This window comes from Globicephala melas, chromosome 11 (genome assembly GCF_963455315.2).
Source record: "Globicephala melas chromosome 11, mGloMel1.2, whole genome shotgun sequence".
Taxonomy (NCBI): Eukaryota; Metazoa; Chordata; class Mammalia; order Artiodactyla; family Delphinidae; genus Globicephala; species Globicephala melas.
In genome coordinates this window covers 36,163,320-36,182,837 of record NC_083324.2, presented here as the reverse complement: position 1 = coordinate 36,182,837, position 19,518 = coordinate 36,163,320, and the positions used below count along the sequence as shown (strand labels likewise).

The 19,518-nt window shown below is 52.9% G+C and overlaps 2 protein-coding genes across 5 annotated transcripts in view; one reads left to right on the top strand and one right to left on the bottom strand.

Annotated features, from left to right (window-relative positions):
* The window catches only part of STAB1 (stabilin 1), a 32,682-nt gene extending 26,769 nt beyond the window's left edge, over nt 1-5,913 (top strand). Inside the window, exon 69 of one of the 2 annotated variants that reach the window (XM_030867374.2) lies at nt 37-5,913. In XM_030867374.2, coding sequence (XP_030723234.2) covers nt 37-93 — 57 coding nt within the window. In that variant the 3' untranslated portion in view covers nt 94-5,913. Of the gene's footprint in view, nt 1-24 lie in introns of both variants that reach the window. The other variant, XM_060308629.1, reaches the window with a different exon arrangement.
* Nucleotides 129-17,735, bottom strand: NT5DC2 (5'-nucleotidase domain containing 2). Of its 3 annotated transcripts, none has more exons than XM_030867398.3 (15): nt 17,444-17,735; nt 4,581-4,765; nt 4,364-4,438; nt 4,044-4,099; nt 3,809-3,902; nt 3,479-3,607; nt 3,306-3,366; nt 3,119-3,221; nt 2,796-2,997; nt 2,607-2,707; nt 2,395-2,464; nt 930-1,016; nt 694-834; nt 545-609; nt 129-463 (listed from the first exon to the last, which is right to left on the bottom strand). In XM_030867398.3, the coding sequence occupies exons 1-15, from the start codon at nt 17,661-17,663 to the stop codon at nt 202-204; spliced, it is 1,851 nt and encodes a 616-aa protein (XP_030723258.1). In that variant the 5' UTR covers nt 17,664-17,735; the 3' UTR covers nt 129-201. The 3 variants fall into 3 exon arrangements, with proteins under 3 accessions (XP_030723258.1, XP_060164613.1, XP_030723261.1); XM_060308630.1 differs by lacking the exon at nt 17,444-17,735 and adding an exon at nt 11,022-11,184; XM_030867401.3 differs by lacking the exon at nt 2,395-2,464 and having other exon boundaries at nt 2,607-2,688; nt 2,896-2,997; nt 17,444-17,734.
* Nucleotides 17,736-19,518: the final 1,783 nt, after the last annotated feature.

Below are 19,518 nucleotides of genomic sequence, written 5' to 3'. Positions count from 1 at the left end.
GTCCAGCCACTAACAAACATACAGTCCTCCCCTCAGGACGCGCTCCTGGAGGACGACTTCCCTGACACCCAGAGGATCCTCGAGGTCAAGTGACGCAGCCGGTGCTGAAGCAGAGGCACGAGCAGGAGGGAGGCGGCTTTTATTGCCCAGAGTGGGTGGGGACAGCAGGGGCTGGGCCTGGTCCACACAATAAAGGTACCCTCAGCGGATGTGGGCCATATCGCCAAGGAAGGGTGTCTTCATGCATCCAGTGCAGAGCTGATCCATCCAGAGCGGTGCCTCGTGCTGCAGGGGCGTGCGGCGCGGGTAGAAGGTGAAGTCCACGCGGTAGTTGAGCAGACAGCTGAGGGAGGCCATGTAGAGGTCGGAGAAGCGCACCAGGCGCCGCGAGAAGTAGGTGGGGTTGTGGAAGGTGCGAAAGATGCTCCCGAACTGCGCATTGAACAGGGCCTTGGTGATGCACCTGGGGAGGGAGATGTGGGCACTCATGGGGGTGCTCCTGAGGGGGCTGGGCTGGGGCTCCTGCCCAGGCCCCACCACTCACCTCAGCTCCTGCCGCTCCTTCATCCAGGCGGCCAGCACCTGCCGAGACTCGGCATCCTGGTAGGTCTGGGGGAGACAAGGGGTGCTCTGGGTGTGTGCGGCCAGGCAGCGGCCCCCCACCTCCCTGCAGACGTCCAGCTGCCCCCGCACCTGCATACGCTCCAGTAGCCCCGTGAGCGCCTGCTGCCACGTCAGCGAGTGCATGTACTGCTCCGTGTTGATGATGCGGATCTCTCGCTCCAGCTCAGGGATAATGGCACCTGTGCGCCAGCCGTGACGCAGCATGAGATCCTGGGGGGCAGGGTGCAGGGTAGGCAGGGCTCAGTGCCGGCCAGGAGGTCCCCCTCCCCTCCCCACTGCGACCCATCCCCGCCTCCCGCCCTCACCGCCAGGTCACTGTAGAGGTGGTCTCCGAAGTAGAGCACACGGGGGCCTCGCCATTCCGTCAGACGCAGGAAGTCAAACAGGTTTCCCTGGGAAGAGATTGGGGGTGGGCGGGGGAGACCGGGCTAAGCCCAGTGTTCCGAAGGGGCTCCCCCAGGGTAATTCTCCACCAGTCTTCCCAAATCCCTAATCCCCAGAGGCAGCAAGGCCCCTCTAGCCGGATGCTGGGCTGCCCTTTCCCGTGGCCTCGCTGTCCCCTCCAGGCTCCGGAAGGGGGTCTGCCTGGGGCAGGAAGGTCTCCTATAGGCCTGGCCTGGTGCCCTGGGCCTCCCCTCCCCGTGCCCTCACACCCACCCAAGCTAGGAATTGAGTTCACTCTTTGTGGGAAACAAACTGCAGCAGTGACCCCATGGCCCTGAAGCAAGCAGGCCACCTCAGCCTGAGCCCAGAGGGACCCAGCAGACCAATGGCAGTCCTCATTGTGAGGCCGCCTGCCCCTCCTGCGCCAAAGCTGGAGAGATGAAAACAGCCAGGCTCAAGCACAGCAGAGGAAGCTGGCAGGGGAGCAGAAACCGGGGCAGGGGCAGCAGCCTCCACAGGGCAGGCACCCACAGCCCAGAAGTGAGAATATACACCCAGCAAAAAGGAGTTACTAGAGGCAGTCTGCGGGCGTGAGAGGCCTGGGGAGGTGACAGCCATGGGGGAAACAGGTAGCTGTGAAGGGCTTAATGGTTGAAATAAGCTCAAGCAGAGAAGGTGAGGAGCAGGAGGGAAGTACGAGCGGGCGGGGCGCTGAGGACGTGCCAAGACGACGAGAACCACACACACAATGAAATTTCAGAACACCAGGCATACAGAAGTCTAAAGCCTGCCAGAGAAGAAAAATCAGTGTTCCCCACAAAGACGCGTGACCCTCCTCAGGCTCAGCCAGGATGCCAAGACAACAGGGAGCATCAGCCTCAGAGCCGAGGGGTAAAGCTCGTGCCCAAGGGGGCCACCGACAGTTGGGGGCCAGCAGGGTGGAAGGCCGAGCGGTCGGCAGGGGTGAAGGGCTGGGACCTTGGCACTGGGCGGCCCGAGGCTGCTCCCTGTGCCTGTCACTGGCCCGACTGCTGGCTTCTTCCCTGCCCCCAGCTTCTGGAACCTCCATCTCCAAGAAACCCAGCTCAGCCAGGATTTCCGCATTCCACCCAGAGCCAAGTGCCTTAATCACCTCCTGCTCACAGCCACCTGACACTTCCCCACCAAGCACAAGGCCCTTCTCACCCTCCTAGCCAGCCAGAAAAGGGGTTTCCTCCGAGGCCTGTGCCAGCACCCCCACCAGCCCAACTCGGGGGCCCCAACCAGGCTCATCTGGCTGCAGCAGAGTGCTCAGCCCGAGGCAAAAGCAGGGCCATTTATTGGGCACTTGGCGAATGCCCCAACAACCTAAGAGCTTTACACCACCACTCAAGTAGAGTATTATACCTCTTTTACAGACGAGGAAAGCACAGCACAGAGAGGCCAAGCAATTGGGCCAGGCCCTGGGAGCCACTTCCTGTGAGGGGACAGAGCCACAACAGAAGGTGTGGTGGCTGGTCAGGGCCCAAGAGGCCGTGCGGCAGCCCCGCCACAGCCTGGGGCCGTGGCTGGGCCCTGGGGTCCCTACCAGGTACAATTCCCACCTAGATGGCTCTCACCTGACGATAGATCTTGCCCTTTTCCAGGCGGGTGATACGGTCCCAATGCAGTGAGCCCTTCTCATCAAGTTTTCTGAAAGGCCTAGGGTGGGTTGAAAGGCCTAGGGTGGGGTTAAAGGGCCTGATTTCCAGTCTGTGGCAGGACCACAGGCTGGACACCTCCCACTCTGCAAAGGCCCACCTGCTCACCTGCCCATCAGCAAGGGGGTGCCCCCACCCCAGGCACACAGGGCGGCAAGCAGAGGCCAGTCCCCGCTCCCTGGGCCCATCGCCCCTGCCAGGCCCATACTTGCGCCGGTCGGTGAAGAAGCTGGGCTTGTCTGCCTGGACGATGACCACGTCGAAGAGTTGGCGCCAGTCGGCACCCACCATGTGCCGCATCCCCTTGTCCCTGGTGGGACAGAGTGGGACAGGTGGCAGGTGTCTGAGGGAGGCTCCAGGCCTGCCCATCCCAACTCAGGCCCCTGCCCTGCTCCCTCCTCCCACGGGTTGGGGGACACGGGGGTGCTCACACGAAGCTGAAAGGACTGTTGGTGATGAGGAACAGCTGTTTCCCGTGCGCCACCAGGCGGCTCAGGACGGCGAATGTCTCATCCCCTCGCAGGATGTACTTCTCTAATGGGGGGAGATGGGAGCTTGTGAGGGCCAGCCCTGCACCCTGCCCGGACAGGCCGCAGCAGGGCAACCATCCCCCCTTACCCATGTCCCGCTCGATCCACTGGTACATAAGGCCCTTCACGTGCACATCTCGAATGGCGTCCTGGGGGCAGTGGAGGGACAGTGAGGCCACAGTGGAGCCCAGGAGGACCTGCCCTGCTGTGGCTGGACTTCACCTTCCCTGCCACACTGGGAGGCAGGCCTAGCGCCCTCACCGTCACATCCTTATAGAGGTGTGCTTGGTCAAACTCCAGGCCATGGCCCAGGAAGTGGTCCACCACGCAGGAGAGCAGTGCCATCTCTGGCAGCGAGAAGATGTCCATGAACTGCTTGATGGAAGGACCCTGAGGAAGGACCACTGACTCAGCAAGCCCCAGCTCCGGAGACCCAAGAGCTCCAAATATGTCTTGGGACACTGGTGGAGGGGCACAGCCTGTGGGTCAGGGCTGGCGCACCAGGGTGTGGGCACTGCCTCCCAGGGAGCCAGCACCCACTGTGAGGTCATGGAGCTGGCTGCCCTGGGCAGTGGCAGACGGAGCGAGTACCTTGCCATAGAAGCCACTCATCTGGTACAGTGGGATGTGCTGGGTGCCCCCATATAGGTCGATCACCTCTTCGTCTGGTACAGGCTGAAGGCCCCTGGGTGGATGCAGAGATCACCAGTCCGAAGTGGTCCTGAACCCGGGCCACGGTGTAGGGTGGGGGACCGTGGGGTGATGCAGGACAGTGTGGACCTGGAGCAGCAGGCTGGGGTGCGGTCAGGGCAAGGTTAGCACTGACCTGTAGGCTGTCCCCAGTTGCACATAATGGAAGGCGTCAATCTTCATCAGAAGACTCTGAGGGCACCAAGGGAGTAAGACGGGCAATGAAGGAGTTTGCCATTAGCTCTGAGCCAGCCTTTGCTAGCCCCCATGCCGAAGCCCCAGTTGGATGGTACCAAGGGTATCATGTGCACGCCAAGAGGAAGCTACAGCTTTGAGGCCAAGGGAGTAGAAAGATAAGCACCGCCCCCGCCCGCATAGGAGACGGGCAGCTAAGGAAGTAGTTCTGATATACATCCAGTCAGGAGGGGCCAGGGAGTCAGTGGTCTAGCCACTCACCTTCTGAATATCATAGTGGAGGCCACGGATGGCAAAGCTGGGGTTGTAGTCATACTTTCGAATCCCCTCCGGGTACTGTCAGGGGAAATCAGGTCAGGCCTGAGCCAGCAGTACTGACAGACCTGCTGGCTGGGCAGCTGCCTCAGGGGATCAATTCAGCCACCCATCCAGGGGCGCCCCATGATCCGGCCTGGGACCCCTACCTGTCTGGCCTCACCTTGTAGTGCTCAATCAGGATGTCACGGGCGGCAGTGAAGATCTCTGGGTGCAGCGTGTCCGCATACTGGGCCAGGGTGTAGTCATAGTCGAAGCCGTAGACCTCGACATCACGCAGGCTGATCTCGTTGTTGGCATAGATGGCCGCTGGGTTCAGGAGACTGCAGACCTCAGGAGGCAGGAGGTCTAGAGGAAGGAGGTATAAGTATAATGAGGATGATCAGGAAACACCCTAAAATGGTACTCTTAGCTCAATGCAGCATTAGGTCAAACTGAGGCTCAGAGAAAAGTCACTCGCCCAGGGTCACATGGGTGGGGTAAGGACCCTATGGGTCCTGGATTATACCACCGCCTGCAGCCTACCAGTTGCTCTGAGCCATGCCTCCTCCAGACTCTCATAAGCCCCATGGGACACCTGGCTATGCTCTGACACTTTCCACCTTGCCTGAAGCTGGGGTTGGGACTTAGGAACATTATCAAGGTGAGGGGTACTGGGTAGCTCCGCTGCTGCTCAGGGCCCCAGCTCTGTGCACCTGCCACAGGTCTCACAGTGAGGCCCCTCTAATCGGATTTCAGCTGCCCACCAGTCCACGTAATGACATTCACTGCCCCTGGGACCAAGCAGGACCCTGTGGGGCTCCTGGGTACAGAAGCCTTTCTGTCCCCCATTTCTGTCCCCCACTCCAGCCTCCATGACCTTCCCTGGGTTCCAAAGGGCAGATTTGAACAGCTGCTAGTAGGGAAGGGAAAGGATGGGGAGACAAGGGAGGAGCAGCCAAGAAACAACCTGAGGCAAGATTTGAGGAACCAGAGAAGCTCATCAAGATTAGACCAGGGCTTCCCTGGTGGCACAGTGGTTAAGAATTCGCCTGCCGATGCAGGGGACATGGATTCATGCCCTGGTCCGGGAAGATCCCACATGCCGCGGAGCAGCTGGGCCCGTGAGCCATGGCTGCTGGGCCTGCGCGTCCGGAGCCTGTGCTCCGCAATGGGAGAGGCCACAACGGTGAGAGGCCCGCGTACCGCAAAAAAAAAAAAACCTGCCTCTTGGGACTTCCCTGGTGGTGCAGTGGTTAAGAATCCACCCGCCAATGCAGGAGACACGACTTCGATCCCTGGTCTGGGAAGATCCCACATGCCACGGAGCAACTAAGCCCATGCACCACAACTACTGAAGCCTGCGTGCCTGGAGCCCTTGCTCCACAAGAGAAGCCACCACAATGAGAAGCCCAGCGCACTGCAACAAAGAGTAGCCCCCCTGCTCACCACGACTAGAGAAAGCCCGCGCACAGTAACGAAGACCCAACGCAGCCAAAAAAAAAAAAAAAAAAGAATCTGCCTGCCAATGCAGGGGATACGGGTTTGAGCCCTGGTCCGGGAAGATCCCACATGCCATGGAGCAACTAAGCCCGTGCGCCACAACTACTGAAGCCCACGTGCCTAGAGCCTGTGCTCCACAACAAGAGAAGCCACTGCAATGAGAAGCCTGCGCACCACAACGAAGAGTAGCCCCAGCTCGACGCAACTAAAGAAAGCCCACGCGCAGCAATGAAGACCCAGTGCAGCTCAAAATAAATAAATTAAAAAAAGAAAAAAAAAAAGATTAGGAGACCACAAGATTAAAGGAGTGCAGACCCTGCACACACCCTAATCTTATCAGCAACCCCACCCTTGAACGACTGCTATAAAAACTCCTCACCAATTCCTCCCCGGTTGGCAGATAGTTTTTTGGCGCAGGAGCCTGTCCCCCTTTGCCTGCCAAAGCAATAAAGCTATTCTCTTCTACTTCACCCAAAACTCTGTCTCCAAGATTCGATTTGGCACCCAACATGGGGCTGACTCGTGGGCAGTCCTGGGGCGGGTGCGAGGCGGGGTGGGTGGTTCCCTGGCTTGATTGGATGCTCCAAGATTTTCTCCATGCCAGCCTCATTCAAGAGTGGAGGGCTGAAGAATTCCTTTAGAGACCAGATCACCTGGGACCCTTGTCTGGGAAGGCTGAGCCCCAGTCATACCCCATCGGCCATCCTGGCAGCTGGAACTCTGAGGCGGGACGAGACAGTGGAAGAGTGGTCCTGCTAGGGACCACCCTAGCAACTGCCCAGCTGCCGAGGTCATCTTCGCCTTGAGGATGTTCCTCTCTTCCTCCTGCCTGGACCACCCTGGACTTCCTACTCCAAGGAATTATTTTGGGGAAGCATAAAAGTAGCATTTGGGATGTCACAACACCTCGGCTAGCATTTGGGGAAGTCCCCCAGCGTGTACTCTGTGGCCACTTTGACCCTGTCCGTTTGGGGGAACCTTGGTTCCCATTTGGGGGATTCTCCATTCCAGGAAATCCCATTTGAGAGGTGTGCCACTTGGGCAGAGATCACGGGCTAAGTGGGACTTGGAAGCCCATTTCGTTTTGGTTTCTGTTTGGGTTTTTGGTTTCTTTGGTTTGAGGCTTCTGTTGCTGGCTAGGATTTTGGTTTGTTCTTGGTCTGAGCCCGAGTGTTCTTTCAATCAAACATGGGAAGTGCTTCTTCTTCGAGTCCATCTGATAGTCCCCTGGGGAAAATTCTGGCAGACTGGTCAACCTATAGCTATCAACCTATGGCTAAAAAGAATGAGATTCTATTGTAATTCTGTTTGGCCAATGTACATTCTTAAAAGTAAGGAGAAGTGGCCTTTGTGTGGTAGCCTAAATTATTATTCTATTCTTCAGCTAGAATCCTTTTGTCACAGGAATGGAAAGGCTGGGAATTCTCTCCACTCCATCTGGGCTAGCCACTCTGGGCTCTCCAAGAGCCAACTCTGGGTTTGTTCTTTTTCAAGAACTGAGCCAATCTGTTTGGAAACCTTTGTCTGGGAGTGGAAGCAGAATTTTTAAACTACACCTCCTCTAATTATCTGTGTGGCCATAGCTTACCTGTCATCTGTGCTTTTATGTGTATTGTTTTGGGGTGAGCCACTCTGGCTTGCACAGGGTGGGAAAATTCTACCTGCTCATTGTGGGCCACTTTGAATTCTCTGTCCGGGAGTGGAAATGGAATCTTTGGGCTACGCCTTGTCTGATCTTTTGTTTGTGGGACCATGTTTGTTGTTTGTATGTGTGTGTGTGTCAGTACTTGCACTGACTGGTTGAGACATCTTTTGTGAATAACAGAGCTCACGTGTGACAACATCAGTGTATCCTTCCCTATTGCGTGGGGCTTTGCCTGTGGAGGAATGTTGGTTGGGATTTTCCCTTTTGGACTAGCCTTGTTATAGGTGACCAGAGCTCTGTTCAATCTCTGTACACCCCCTAGGGTATTTTTACAAAACTAGGAGCTCTTCAGCTATGCTCCCATGAAAAGGAATTGGTATTTCTTTCCCCCTGTGCCTAGGTCCTCAGGAACACATGTTATCTAGACCATCTCTAGTTCCTGAGACTGAAGAAAAAGGGCAGGGGAAAGAAGGCCTTATTAAACTCAAGTGGAAAAACTGTGAGATCTCTGGTTCTGTCTTTATGTAGGAGCTAACTTGTAAATGAGCTCTGTTTAATTGACTTAAAAGTAAGAGCTTACAAGTTAAATCTAAATGTCTAAAAAATTGGCCAATATAAATTTTGGACCACACGATCTGGGAAATACTCAGTACTGAATTGATATCTGTTACTGAAGGTAGGTTAAGCTTGTTGGTTTAATTAATATAGACATGTATTTAGAATCATCAGTGTTAAGTAAAGCAAACGAGGTTAAGAGTTTTTAGGTAAACTCTTTATGAATAAGTATTTTAGGAATGTCTACTTAAGAATAATCTCTCCAGATGCTTGGTAACTTAAAATTGTAGAGTTGTGCTAAATTAAGTTAAATGATGGAAGTTTATTGAATAGGTAGGCCATTTCCAAGTAAAATAAGATACTGAAACATTAATTACTGAATACTGGCTTCCCTTTGCAGAGAGACTAAAGGTATGTAGGAACTAAAGGTATTTGGTGCCACCCTGTGATTCTTTATAAGAAAGCACATGTCTGGGACTTCCCTGGTGGTCGAGTGGTTAAGAGTCTACCTTCCAATGCAGGAGATGTGGGTTTGATCCCTGGTCGGGGAACTAAGATCCCACATGCTGTGGGGCAACCAACTAAGCCCACACGCTCTGGAGCCCGCATGCCACAACTAGAGAGAAGCCCCGCACGCCGCAAAGAAGAGCACGCATGCCACAACTAAGACCCGACGCAGCCATAAATAAATGAGTGAAGAATATTAAATAAAAAAGAAAGCACATGTCTTTAGAAATTATTGGTATTTATGTTTATAAATCTACAGAGTGCTGAAGACAATTCACGGTTGCTTAAGGAAAGTAGGTTGTGTGTTTTGAACAAAAGATGGTATGAGGAATGGCACTGCATTTTCCTAAGGAAAAAAAAAAGTGATTTTTGCCCTAGAGCTGGTTGCTTTTGAATGGAAAAGGGGCAAAATGTTTACAGAAAGTTGTAGAAGGTCTGCAGAAAAGGAAAAGGAAATTTAGTTGGGTAAATGAATTTTGTTGGGAGTGGGCTGGGACAAGACTGGATTTGGTTTCTTCCTCTAAAGTTTTCTTGAAATACTGCTTTTGATAATAGCTTGTGAGTTCCTTTGCCTTTAAGTGATCTGTATTCACCTTTAAAATCTTTTCACTTTGGTTAAGTAAATAGCATTGTTTGGCAGTTTCTAAAAGTTCTTTTGACCTCCAGCTAACTTTGAGATGCTTCAGAGGGCCCCTGAGGCATTTCAGAGAGAAACATTTAATTAAGATTTGGTACGTTAAATCAAATGTAATCAGTTGTAATTCTGGTTATTGTAACCAAGTTTCTTTATCGATTACATTGTAATCAGATGTTTAACTGCATCCTTTAAGTCCTTCTGTCATTTATAGACAGTTATTGTACTCTGATGCTTTTGCAGAAGTGCTTCATCTTCAAGATTTATGCGAAGGACCTTCAGACAAATACAGGTCTCTCATAAATGTCATATCATACCACTAAGCTGGGTCTACTGCTTAAAGCACATGTACAATGCTCGTGTGACAATTGGGTATAAATGATAAAATGTATGTCCTATAAAATGTTTCCTCACTAACATACCTCTGAGCTTGTTCATGATACCTGATCAGTTTTCCTCCAGTGTGGATTAACTAGGCAAATATAAAAGAGGCCTAGCATGGAGGGACATTATCTACAACCAGGTCAAACAGCTGTATCACCCCGGCATTGAGGGACAGCTATTTTGATTATCAATGCTTTCTATTGAAAGATTTGCAATCAGAGGGAAAATGATGAAAAAAATCTGCATGTATTGAGGTGTGGGGAAGTCACTGGCTTATACATGGTTTAACTTTAAAAAAAGGCCTGTTTTGTGGCCTTTCAGACACGCATTGTACATCTGCTTTGACACTGAGGAGGGGAGTGCATTTGAAAGTCAAAATGGAGTAACTATGGTAAAACGAACTGACCGTTGTGTATGTGATTTCGGACATATTTCTGTATTGTTGCAAACTTGAATTTTCTGAGCTACATCAGACTTGGGATGCCACAAGGATTTAAAAATTCCCCCACTCTCTTCAACGAGATTTTGGCTAAAGATTTACAAGGATTGCACGTGGATCAAGGTTGAGTAGAGGCCTTCCCAGCCAGAACAGAAAAAGTATTAGAAGTGACAAAAGCTCTTCTTAAGGACATTATTCCTAGGTACAGCCTTCCCTCTACTATTCAGAGTGACCATGGATCTGCTTTCATAGCAGAAATAACACAAACAGTAAATAAAGCTTTAGGTATATAATGGAAACTTCGCTCAGCATGGAGACACCGATCTATGAGAAAGGCTAAGAAGATGAATCACACCATGAAGAACTTTTGCTAAGCTATGCCAGGAAACTCATCTAAAATAGAACAAGGGCTTGCCAATTGCTCTCCTCCATATGTGGGTGGCCCCTAGAAGCAGGCGAGGGTTGAGCCCTTAAGAAATTATATACAGGCGACCATTCTTGGCTCCTAAGAGTAAAGAAAGAAAAACAGTTCATGGTTCTGGGAAAGTTGGACAGCTGCATGTAAATCAATGAAGTTAGAACACACCCTCATACCATGCACAAAAATAAACTAAAAATGGCTTAAAGACTGAAACGTAAGACATGACACCATAAAACTCCTAGAAGAGCACAGGCAAAACATTCTCTGACATAAATCGTACCAATGTTTTCTTAGGTCAGTCTCCCAAAACAAAAATAAACAATGGAACCTAATGAAACTTACAAGCTTTTGCACAGCAAAGGAAACCACTCAAAAAATGAAAAGACAACCTACGTACGGAATGGGAGAAAATATTTGTAAATGATGAGACAGACAAGAGTTAATCTCCAAAATACACTAACAGCTCATACAACTCAACAACAAAAAAACAAACAACCCAGGGAATTCCCTGGAGGTCCAGTGGTTAGGACTGTGTACCTTCACTGCTGAGGGTGCGGGTTTCATCCCTGGTTGAGGAACTAAGATCCTGCAAGCTGCACAGTGCGGCCAAAAAAACAAACAACAACAAAAAAAAAACAAAAAAAAAGAAAAAAAAACACCAATCAAAAAACAGGCAGAAGACCATAATAGACATTTCTCCAAAGAAAACATTTAGATGGCCAGTAGGCATGTGAAAAGATGCTCAACATCACTAATTATTAGAGAAATGCAAATCAAAACTACAATGAGGTACCACTTCATACCAGTCAGAATCCCCATCATTAAAAAGTCTACAAATAACAAATGCTGGAGAGGGTGTGGAAAAAAGGGAATTCCACTCTTGGTGGGAATACAAGTTGGTGCAGCCACTATGGAAAACAGTGTGGAGGTTCCTCAGAAAACTAAAAATAGAACTACCATATGATCCAGGAATCCTGATCCTGGGCATATACCCAGACAAAACTATAATTCAAAAAGATACATGCACCCTATGTTCACAGCAGGACTATTCACAATAGCCAAGACATGGAAACAACCTAAATGTTCAACAGATGAATGGATAAAGAAGATGTGGTACACATAAAAAATGGAATACTACTCAGCCATAAAAAGAATGAAATAATGCCATTTGCAGCAAGCATGGATGCAACGAGAGATTATCATACTAAGTGAACTAAGTCCGAAAGACAAATACCATATATCTCACTTACATGTGGAATCTAAAATAGGGCACAAATGAACCTATCTACAAAACAAACAGATTCACAGACATAGAGAACAGACTTTTGGTTGCCAGGGGAGAGGTGGGGAGGTGGGGAGGCAGAGGGATGGACTAGGAGTTGGGGGTTACTGGATGCAACTGTTACATTTAGAATGGATGAACAGGGACTTCCCTAGCAGTCCAGTGGTTAAGACTTTGCCTTTCAATGCAGAGGGTGTGGGTTTGATCCCTGGTCAGGGAGCTAAGATCCCACATGCCTCGTGGCCAAAAACCAAAACATAAAACAGAAGCAATACTGTAACAAATTCAATAAAGACTTAAAAAAAAAATGGTCCATTTAAAAAAAAAATCTTAAAAAAACAAAAAGAATGGATAAACAACAAGGTCCTACTGTATAGCACAAGGAACTATAGCCAATCTCCTGGGATAAACCATAATGGAAAGACTATAAAAAAATAATGTAGGGCTTCCCTGGTGGCACCGTGGTTAAGAATCCGCCTGCCAATGCAGGGGACACAGGTTCGAGCCCTGGTCTGGAAAGATCCCACGTGCCACGGAGCAACTAAGCCCGTGCACCACAACTACTGAGCCTGTGCTCTAGAGCCCATGAGCCACAACTACTGAAGCCCACACGCCTAGAGCCCATGCTCCGCAACAAGAGAAGCCACCACAATGAGAAGCCTGCATGCCACAACAAAGAGTAGCCCCTGCTCGCTGCAACTAGAGAAAGACCGCGCACAGCAGTGAAGACCCAATGCAGCCTAAAAAAAAAAAAAAGTATATATGTGTATAACTGAGTCACTTTTATATAACAGAAATTAGCACATGGTAAATCAACTATACTTCAAATAAATAAGTTAAGCAGTATGTACAACAGACTGGTCAATTGTTAACCGCTAAGCATGAGTTTGTGTCTCACAGGTCTCCCCCTCGCCTGGAAGCTCCCTTTCATCCCTTCAAAGCAGGAGACAGGGTGCTGCTGAAAGTGTGGAAAGAACAAGAACCTGAGCAGCAGCTTGAAGAAAAATGGAAGGGAGCCTATGATGTTCTTACCACTCATACCTCTCTGAAACTGGATGGAGTAAAACCATGGGTACATCACACTAGAGTAAGATGATCACCAGAGACTGACCAGCCACACCTGCCTACAGCCAGCGAACAAGACTCCTAAGAAGTGGACATCTCACTCTTTGGGAAACCTTAAGTATTTGTTCCGACAAGTGTAATGAAGTTTTGTTTTCTTATTCTTTCTCATACCTTTTACTTTTCCCCACAAAACTATAGATTCATATGCTGATTCTCTTGATAATTCATAACTGCTGGATATGTGGTGAGCTTCCTATTTCCGAGTCTTCAGGGTTGACTTGGTGAGTTTTCCCCCTTACAGGGAATTGTTTGGAAACAACTGGCTACAACAGCCCAGTTCCAGACTGGGTTTCCGATTTATTCTCCTGAATTTCTAAGGAAGTGAGATCTACACCATCTACTAAAGATCCAGTTGTCACTCGTTTTACCTTTAACTTGGGTCTGTTGCACCAAAATGGCAGACTAAGGGATTGAGATCTTAATCATACAGGACTCCTCGGATCCAGGACTAGGAATTCAAGTATTTCTAATATCCTTTCTTTCTGTTTCTTTAATAAATTTATTTATTTATTTTTGGCTGTGCTGGGTCTTCGTTGCAGTGTGCAGGCGTTCTCTCCTTGCAGCGAGTGGGGTCTACTCTTCATTGCAATGCACAGGCTTCTCATTGTGGTGGCTTCTCTTGTTGCGGAGCACAGGCTCTAGAGCTCAGGCTCAGTAGTTGTGGCGCACGGGCTTAGTTGCTCCGTGGCATGTGGGATCTTCCCAGGCCAGGGCTTGAACCTGTGTCCCCGGCATTGGCAGGCGGATTCTTAACCACTGCACCACCAGGGAAGCCCTCTAATATTTCTAATTCGGTATCTATGCCCCGTTTCAGCAGGAAGTAAGATTTGGGGAAAGATAAAATTGAAGCAGGGATTAAAACCGAGTCCCTCTGCCAAGTTTATGATTAACATTTCTATCCAAAACAATTATTCCTTATCTTGTCCAACATCTGTTCTCCTCAAGACTGAGGAGTATCAAAGAAAAGGGGGGAGTGAAACCAAGCAAGACCCTGTGGGGCTCCTGGGCACAGAAGCCTTTCTGTCCCTCATTTCTTGTTTGTAGGGAACAGACTCCAGCCTCCATGACCTTCCCTGGGTTCCAAAGGGCAGATTTGAACAGCTGTTAGTCGGGAAGGGAAAGGATGGGGAGACAACGGAGCAACAGCCGAGAAACCACCTGAGGCAAGATCTGAGGAACCAGAGAAGCTCATCAAGATTAGGAGACCACCTGAGATGAGATTAAAGGAGTGCAGACCCTGCTCACACCCTAATCTTCTCAACAACCCCACCCTTGCACCATTGCTAGAAAAACTTACCAACTCCTCCTGGGTTGGGAGATAGTGTTTTGGGGCAGGAGCCTGCTGCGTCCCCCTTTGCCTGGCAAAGCAGGAAAGCTATTCTCTTCTACTTCACCTAAAACTCTGTCTCCGAGACTTGATTCAGCACTGGTGTACAGAGGCCGAGTTTTCAGCATCACCGCTAGGCAGGGAACATTGCTAATTATGACAGGTGGGACATGTGGTAGGTTCTGGGTCATTACCCAGGCTGCTCTCCTCTGAGGATACAGTCATAGCCACCCCAATCCCCTGGCTGCTCCCTAGGGGGCTGAGGGTCCCCAGGCTTATCTGCCTTTGTTTCCCCATCTGTGCAGTGGGGGAGGTGGACGGGGAAAGGGCACGGGCTTTGAGGTCAGAGAGAGCAGACCGAACCCTCCCTCACATGGCTGTGACCTCAGGAAAATTACCACACCTTACCTTTTGGGGCTCAGTTTCCTTGTCTCTAAAGGAGGAATAAAAATTGTACCAACCTACAAAATTAAAAAGAGGGTCATACAGAACGTGCTCTGGGCAGCATTCCCACCTGGACCCGTGGCAAATGTAGGATTAAATGGGCAATGCACCTCTGGAGCCCACATTTCCCTGTCCCCAGTTTCCCTCAAAGAAACGGGTTGCAGGGAATCAGAGGGGAGCAGGCAGGACTAGGTGCACACACAGCACACTGCCTTGCAGGGGCTCCAGGTGGCCCCGTTCCTGAGACCTCTAGCCTGTGGCTGAGGCCCAAAGAGCCCAAGCCTCCAGTGAATTAATTTTTGTCTCAGACACAAGTTGTGATCTTGAAGCAGAAGCCCTTGGCCATGGAGCAGACATTTGCCTCAGAGGTCCCTTTGGAACACAGGCTCCACACCCATCCCCTTTCCTTTGGAGACAAGTACAGAATGTGGGTGGGGGAACAGGTGTGGCTGGTTCCTCTGGTGGCCCTTAGGCCTGGAAGAGCAGCTGCTTCAGATTCGTGGGTGCAGATGGAACACTCCTCACCTGGGTGCACATGAGACACAGCTGACATCAGCTCTCTTATGAAGCTGCTTCTGAGATGTCCCTTCCCACGGTCCTGAGTTCCTGGGTGCCATCTGTGACTCTCAGCACAAAGCCCAGTAGTTCCCCAGGAGGGCAGGGGTCTGCTTGGCTGTGCAGCCCCTTCCTGGCACTGAGTTCTGGCCAAATCCAGGCTTTCGCCTCTGCCCTTGAGGATATTCCGAGGGATGGACAACCCTCCCAGGAACAAAGCAGGATGGGGAAGCAGCCCACAGGCCTGGCCTCCTGACCCAGCTTCTAGACTGAGAAAACCATAGCTCTGGGGGCCAGTTTCTTCCATAGGGCTGTGGTGGTGCATGGGGCCAGGTGAGGAGATATGCCCCCCACCTGCACCAGCCTCCCAAATTCACTGGTCTCACTGTCCAGCCCCCACCTTCCAGGCCAACTCCTCTTAATGGCAGCCATGAGACTTGTGGAGGCCATCCTCCCAGCTGCTGCAGGTGCCTTAAAGCTCACTCCAATCCCATGAGGTGATCACATTTATTCCTCCATCATCCAGAGGAAGAAACTGGAGTGCAGGGAGGTAAAGTCACTTGCTCCAAACCATCTAGCAACAGGCCATGGAACTGAGATTTGAATTCAGGTCACCCTAACTGCCTCAATCACTTTGTCCCTCCGCCTAGCCTTCCAGTGTCACCACAATGAGGCTGGGGGGGGAGGGGCTGGCCTGGGGCCTGGCTCCCCAGCAAAGTTTTGCCCACAGGCATCAGCATGTCTCAATGTCCAGAATCTCCCCCAAGGAAACCCAGCCAGAAGGGGATAGTTAGGACCCAGGGGTGCAAAGCTGGTCCATCCCGGCACTCACTATGGCATCTTGGAAATGACCTTGCCCTTATCACATCAAGAGGAGCTTGGGGGGGGGGGTCTCTGTGAAGATCTGAAAATCCAAGTGGGCCCTGAGTGATAAAGCCCACTAGACTTCCCTATGTCTCTCCCCCACACCTACAATGCAGGCTTCTCAGGCTGCTCTACTGAGGGTCTTCTCGAGGCCCAGAGCAAAGACAGGTCCTTAAACGGCACCCCATGTATGCCCAGTCCACTGGGTGGTGGGGGGAGGCAGGGATGGTCCTGATAGAGGCCCAAGGGCTTCAAAACCACCAGTCCTCAGGGCTTATTCTGCCTTCAGCTCCTCAAAATGTGAGTCCTGTCCACCCATACTACTCCCAGGTCTCTACACAGCTGGAGTGGAAGCCCTCGTTCAGGCAGTTGGAATCTTCCAGACAGGACCACTTTGTCTTATAAGATGGCAAAAGCTATATCACTCCCAGAGGAGCTCCTCCTGAAGTTGCCCCATCCATTCCTGGACTCTTTCCGAGTCAGCACCACAACCCTGTGACAGAGGCCCCAGGACTGTGTTTTCCGATGTAAGACACTGAGGGTCCGAGAGGAAGAGGCTTGCTGAGCGCCACCCAGCTGGTCAGTGATAGGGCCAAGCCCCAACCACATCTGTCTGCTAAAGAGGCAGGGCCCCAGAGACCAGAACAAATATCCAGCCCTCTGGCCTCACCAGGGTGCTCTGGGGCCTCATCTGCCAGTTTTGCAGAGGGAGAGAGGATAGAGGAGTAAGTGCCCTGGCCAAGGAAGCAGCAACCCTTCTGGATTCCAGGGGACTTGGGCGACTTGGTGTCGTTTCTCCAAACAACGCCTTCCCCTCCTGAGCTGAGAGCGCGAGACTCCAGGGCGGAATCTAGAGGCGTCCGAAGAGTCTAGTCGGCATCTTTTGAGTCAGGAATCTCTAGAAGCCCGCTTCGGCCAGCGCCGCCGGCTGGCTGGCTTTGTCCCCAGTACTCCCGCCCCAACTAAAGGCCCCGAAGAGAACAAGGGGTTGGGGGCGTTTCCGCTTCGGCCTCCCAACAGGCGGGACCCTGAGGAAAGACGGCGGGGCCCGCCTTCCGGCGGCCGCTACAGGAACCCCGAGCTCCTGAATACTGAGCGGAGGAACAAACCGCGCACCCGCCCGCCTCCGGGAGTCCCCAGAAGCCCCCAGGACCCTCCGCCGGAGTCCCTCCCGAAGGGTTGCCCGGCCTTAGGGCTCTGGGGCCCTGGCGAGCCCCACCACGGCGCTCCCCCCGAGGAGCGGCGCCCGGGACGACTCGGGAGCGGTACCCTGGAACTCGGTCCGTCGGTCCGTCGGCCAGGCTCGCGTGTGCCGCCGAGAGGGCTACACGCCCGGCGCTCCTCCCGCTCGGGCTCACCTACCGTGCACCAGTCTCCGCATGTCCTGGTATCGAGCCCACAGGTGTGCGCTGGGCTCGGCGCCGCCGGCGGGCGCCGAGCGCGGGGCGCCGGGGCAGTGGGCGCCGGGACCCGGAGGGCCGCAACCAGGACAGGAGGGCGAGGACGAGGCGGCTCGCGGCCCGCCGTGGTCTCGGCGCGGCAGGCAGCGCCGAGCGGCCGCCCGCAGCCCCACACCCGCCATGCCCGCTGCGCGCCGCCCCCGCTGCCCTCAGCCCTCCGGCCCGTCCGCCGCCCTCCTACTGCGCGCCCGCCACCGTGGCCGCGTGCTCCTCACAGCGGCCGGCCAATGGGCGCGGCGCGCGGAGCCCGACCGCCAATGGGAGCGTCCCTATGTCCGGGGGGCGGGAGGTCCCGGACGGGGCGGGGCGGACTCCCCGACCCCCTCCCCCAGTCTCCGGAGCGGCCCAGGAGGACTCTGCGCCCCTTCGGAATCTACGGTGGCGATGGCGGCTCCTTCTTTCCTCCCCTAGGGAGGCAGGCGGGCCTAAGAAAGGCCGTCCCCGCGAGGCTCCGGACGGCCAGGGCTCGGAGGGGAAAGGGCCAGAGCGCGGCGGGTCCACCCCGGCCCCCCGGTCCTCTGTCTCCCCCTCTGCTCCCGGGGCCTCCCGCCCCTTCCCCCACCTCCTGTCCTTCTGACCTCAGATCCTCTGCCCCTTCCCCCAGTCCTGCAGCGGGGGTCCTGTTCCCCGCCCCTCGCCCCTGCCGGTTCTGCCCGCGGACCAGAGACCGGCCCGTTTCACTCACGTCTCTGGCGGATAGAGTCCTTCCCGCGCGCTCCCCGCTGCCAGCCCCACGCTGGGTGAGACCTCGGGACCGCAGCGCAGCCGACGTCCGCTGAAGCAGACGTCGCTCCCTCTTTGTGCCTTACACAGATGACCTCTGTTAACTTGGAGCGAGGTGGTGGGCCAGGGGTCACTGTGCTTGCCTGGTTCCTACCTCAGCAAATGGCCGCACCGAACCGCTCCATTCCTCGCTTCCCCACGCGGGACTCTCTAGCTCTTCTAGCAATATCACCAGGATTTACAACGAAATTCCTCTTTCCTGCTGGGAACCACTCTCCACCCGCGTGTATTCCACACAGATCCATTTTCTAAGTCCACATGCGCATGTGCTCTGGGCCTTCAGCAGGCCGACCCTGCACCCGTGGGCCTTGTCGGTGGAGAGCTGGCTAGCTAGACACTGTTTCTGTGGGATGCTCCCCGCGGTGTCCTCGCCGGGTCTAAGGGTGTACATTCCAATATTCACTGCACCTTGGCTGAGGACCTACAGTGTGCCAACCCCTGGGCCAAGTGCTGGCACAGGATGGAGGCCATAGGTGGGCCCGTGGGTGGGCGGCTGCCCTCCCCACTCCCAGGGCCCCAGTGAGCTAAGTGTGCGCTGGGGGCTTAGCCATATGTAAGCCTTGTCTGGGCGGGAGATGGGTGCTCTGTGGTGTCCAGCCCGCAGAGCCACCAAGAGAAGCCAGAGTGAGCACCAAGCCAGTTGTGTGTGCGTGGTTGGGTGGGGTTGGCTCCGGGAGAAGGCAGGTTATCCAGGTTATCCAAGCTGCAGCTTGGGCCTGGCAGCTCAGCGGCGGACCCTACTACCCTTTTCAGAGGCGCTGCTTGATCTCTCTTCTTTCTTTTTGTACATTTTGTGTCCACATTACCAAACTCTCTTATTGGTTCTAAGTTTTCATTTGACTTTCTTAGATTGTCTAATAGTCCGGGAATAACGGAAAGTGCCCCATACAGGATAGCTTTTCTTAATTTTATGGTTGTTTGTCTCAGATGCTTACTTAGACTTTTCTTGTGATAATGATAGTTAGCTTTCAACAATGCACCTTATTTTTAGAAGCCTAGGCATCAGTCTCGATCTCGAAATAAATGAAAGGCGTTGCGTAATTGCATTTTAGAGCATGGTGCACTACCCGTTTAGTAGTCCATCATAGAGGGTCATCACTTCTACTAGGACTTTAAGAAAAAAGATGGCGGTGGCAGAGTAGGGGGCGCGGCCGCCAACTCCGAATACCAGCTTGCAAAGGGGAGGCCGGGAGG